Source organism: Egretta garzetta, unplaced genomic scaffold (genome assembly GCF_000687185.1).
Source record: "Egretta garzetta isolate BGI_Z169 unplaced genomic scaffold, ASM68718v1 scaffold85, whole genome shotgun sequence".
Taxonomy (NCBI): domain Eukaryota; kingdom Metazoa; phylum Chordata; class Aves; order Pelecaniformes; family Ardeidae; genus Egretta; species Egretta garzetta.
The window spans coordinates 3,758,862-3,761,984 of record NW_009259718.1 but is presented as its reverse complement, the minus strand read 5'-3'; the positions used below and the strand labels follow the sequence as shown (position 1 = coordinate 3,761,984).

At 55.2% G+C, this 3,123-nt stretch overlaps 1 protein-coding gene across 1 annotated transcript in view; it reads right to left on the bottom strand.

Moving 5' to 3' along the window:
- The window catches only part of LRRC23 (leucine rich repeat containing 23), a 7,034-nt gene extending 6,823 nt beyond the window's left edge, over nucleotides 1-211 (bottom strand). The window contains exon 1 of the mRNA XM_035894613.1: nucleotides 29-211. Coding sequence (XP_035750506.1) covers nucleotides 29-211 — 183 coding nt within the window. The remainder of the gene's footprint in view (nucleotides 1-28) is intronic.
- Nucleotides 212-3,123: the final 2,912 nt, after the last annotated feature.

The following is a 3,123-nucleotide window of genomic DNA, read 5'->3' as shown; positions in this document are numbered from 1 at the left end:
CAAAAAAAAAGAGACTGTTGCGTTTCACAGGCGCCATGCTGGTCAGCGCGTCCTGCAGCAAACGCTCGATTTCCTGCAGCAACATGGGCGCTGCTGATGCATCGGCCATCCCAGCTCCCCGTGGTTTCTTTTTTTCATCATCCTGCTGGCAGCGCTCCTCCCAGCTGACCGCTTGCATTAGTTTGCTGCTCCGGCTGCAATAGCTCGTCATTTTTGGTATTAAATTCCATGTGGAAAACCCAAGAGCATGTCTCCCCTTCGTCAGAACGACTTTGTGATCTTGCTTTACCTTCCCAAGTGCTCCTGGCTCTTCCTAGCTGGGTAACATCTGCAATTATTAGGAGCGTATCCAGAGAACTGAAGGATAATTTCAGTGGGAAGGGACCACTGGAGGTCATCCTGCCCACCCCTCAGCCCCAAATGGGGCCAGCTTCAAAGTTGGGCTGGGCTGCACAGGGTGGTGCTCACTCAGGTGGTAAATATCTCTGAGGAAAGACATTCCCTCTGGTAGATGTTTAATTAACACATTGAACAGAATTAGGCTCAGGCTTTGCATGAAACCTCCCACAACATGATCTCCCAGGTGCCAGGCAGTGGCTTTTGGGGTATGGTGTTCCGACCCGCTTGCGGGTGATGCCACTTCAGCCCCCTCCTCCCGGCTGGGGAGCCGGGGAGGGCTGAGGCTGCCAGTGCCCCGCAGGTGCCATCGGTGCCTGCCCAGCTTGGGCACGCGAGGGCACCTGGGTGGCTGTGCCCCCACCAGCTGCCGAGCAGAGCCGGGTGTTTACCGGCCAGGAGTGCTGCTCGGAGCTGACGGCCGCCAGGGTTTTGCAGTTAGTACCAAAGTCCAAGGCCCTGCTCCCTTTTCCCTCCAGTGCACTTTGCTCCTTCGCAGCCCCTGGGCAACGCCAGTGTTAGATAAGCTGGTTCAAGCTGAGCTGGACACGACCGTCAGACAGAAGGCTCACTCTCGCAACGTGTGCCAGCCATCAGCCCTCCTGCAAAGCACCCCTCTGTGCACAGGGCCGCCCATGTCCCCTGCCTCATCCCGCTTGACTCCCCAGCCCTGACCTCTTCTCCTGTGCTACTCTCACCCCATCTGTTCACTCCCTGGCGATTAACCTGCATACGATGTGGCTTTCCGCTATATCCCCTGCAAGATAAACCCTCTACACATAAAGCACTCCAGCTCCTCTTGCGTTTGCTTTTCAAGACTTTAAGGAGCCCTTCAGCACATTGGCGCTGCAGCAAAAGCCACAGCATGCTTTTCTTCCTGTCCCTCATCCCTTTATGCTGAAGAACCGTGTGGTAGAAGTCGTGTGTGCCTCTATGCACATGTTTTATGTAGTCTTACCACAGGAACATATGTCTCAATTGCCCTGTTTGTAGATGACTAAAGAACTTATAAGAAACAAGCAAATATATACAAGGAAACCCAAATCTTTAAGAGAGACAAATTTTATTTAGGTGGTTTTTAAATATATATATATAAAAATATATATAAAGATCCCTAAACCTAACTATACTGATCACGAAGGCAATTATGCAACTGAATCTCGCCTGCATAACCACCAAGGAGCCCAGGCAGATGGTGTCGGGAGGGGGAGCCCAAAGAGCACCCTGCTGGGCTGCTCCCAGGCCCATCCCAGGAGCTCTCAGCCCACCAAACACCCATCTCCTCACACCCCAAGGAGCACAGGGGCTCGATGGCAGGCGGGAACAGGGCTGTCCAGGGGAGCCTCAGGCCCAGAGCAGCTTTAGGCTGGGTGGGGTCACTGCATTTGGGGGTGTGGGACACGGGGTGGGATGCAGGAGAAGAGCATTTGGGGGTTGCACATGACTCATTAGGGGATGTTTAGGGGAGGATGCTTTGGCCATGCCCTGTACCTGATCAGCGCACCCTGTCCCGTCTCCTCATTGAACTCCTTTTGCACCTTGCACTGGGTTAGGGACTCTCATTACCATGTGCCTGGGGTGGGGGAGATCTGGGTGCCAGTGGCTGGGACTCAAGGCCTGTGGGCAAGTATGTGAGCAGCAGCGAGAGTGCAGCCAGACCAGCCTGTGAGGGGGCCTGGGGGCTGGGAGGGCTCCGCAAGGGAGGAGATGGCTGCCAGGGGGACTGGGGGAGTCCCAGCAGCTGCCAAAGAGGCTGGGGGCCCTGAGCACCATGAGGGAGTTGGCTACTGGGGGACCAGATGGACTGGAGAGGCTGGGATCAAAAGGCAGGTACTGGGCAGACTGCCTGAGCCACACTATAGACATGTGTATATGTATATATATAAAATACACACACATATATATATATGCATGCTCACTAGCACACCTCCATCCTGCTCAGCCAGAGGAGGGGTGGGATGAGGCTGCCGGTGCTGTGTTCATGTGCGTGCTCTGTGTGGGCACCTGTGTGTGTATGTGGGGGGTCTGTGTTCTTATGTGTGGGTGCCTACTGGGAATACAAGCTCAGCCTGGCTACTCAACTGGTTGGAGCTGAGGACACGGGGCTGCAGCAGCCCCTCTCAGGGCTGTCACATCTGGCACGATGCATCCTTCCCAACAGCAACCTGTTTAAGATCCAACCACTACAATTTGCAGCGAAGACCTGGCAGTATTTCCACTCCACAGAGCTGTGGTCTTGCCAGAAAGCAGACAAAAAGAGGAAAAAAAAGATCTGGCATTCCCGCTGATGCAGAAATTATTTTCCACGAGTTTATTCCTCGTTAAACGAATGCTTTCATGCCTCTGTATTCTTCCCAAAGCAGCGAGATCAACGCCCGGCTCCCATCTGGTTTTTTTTTCCCCTATGTAGGTCACTCTCCCGGGCTCTTGCCCAGCGCTGCGGGCAGGGCTGGGCGGGAGCTGACAGCAGAGCTGCAACCCCTGGCCGATCCCTGTGCGTGACCCTGGCTCCCGGCTCCCGAAAGCCTTGGGCACAGCCCGCAGCCCCAGGGAGCCACCGCTGCTCTGGTCCCCGAGGCCCCCAACTACGGCCATGCCCCAGCAGGCTGCTGCTCAGAAATACCCTGGTTGTAGACACCACAGAGTTTTCGGGATTTTTTTTTTTTTGGCCTTCGAAGCATCCTCCTCTCCACGTCACTCTGCAGGCACCCAGAGCCAGCAGCCGCC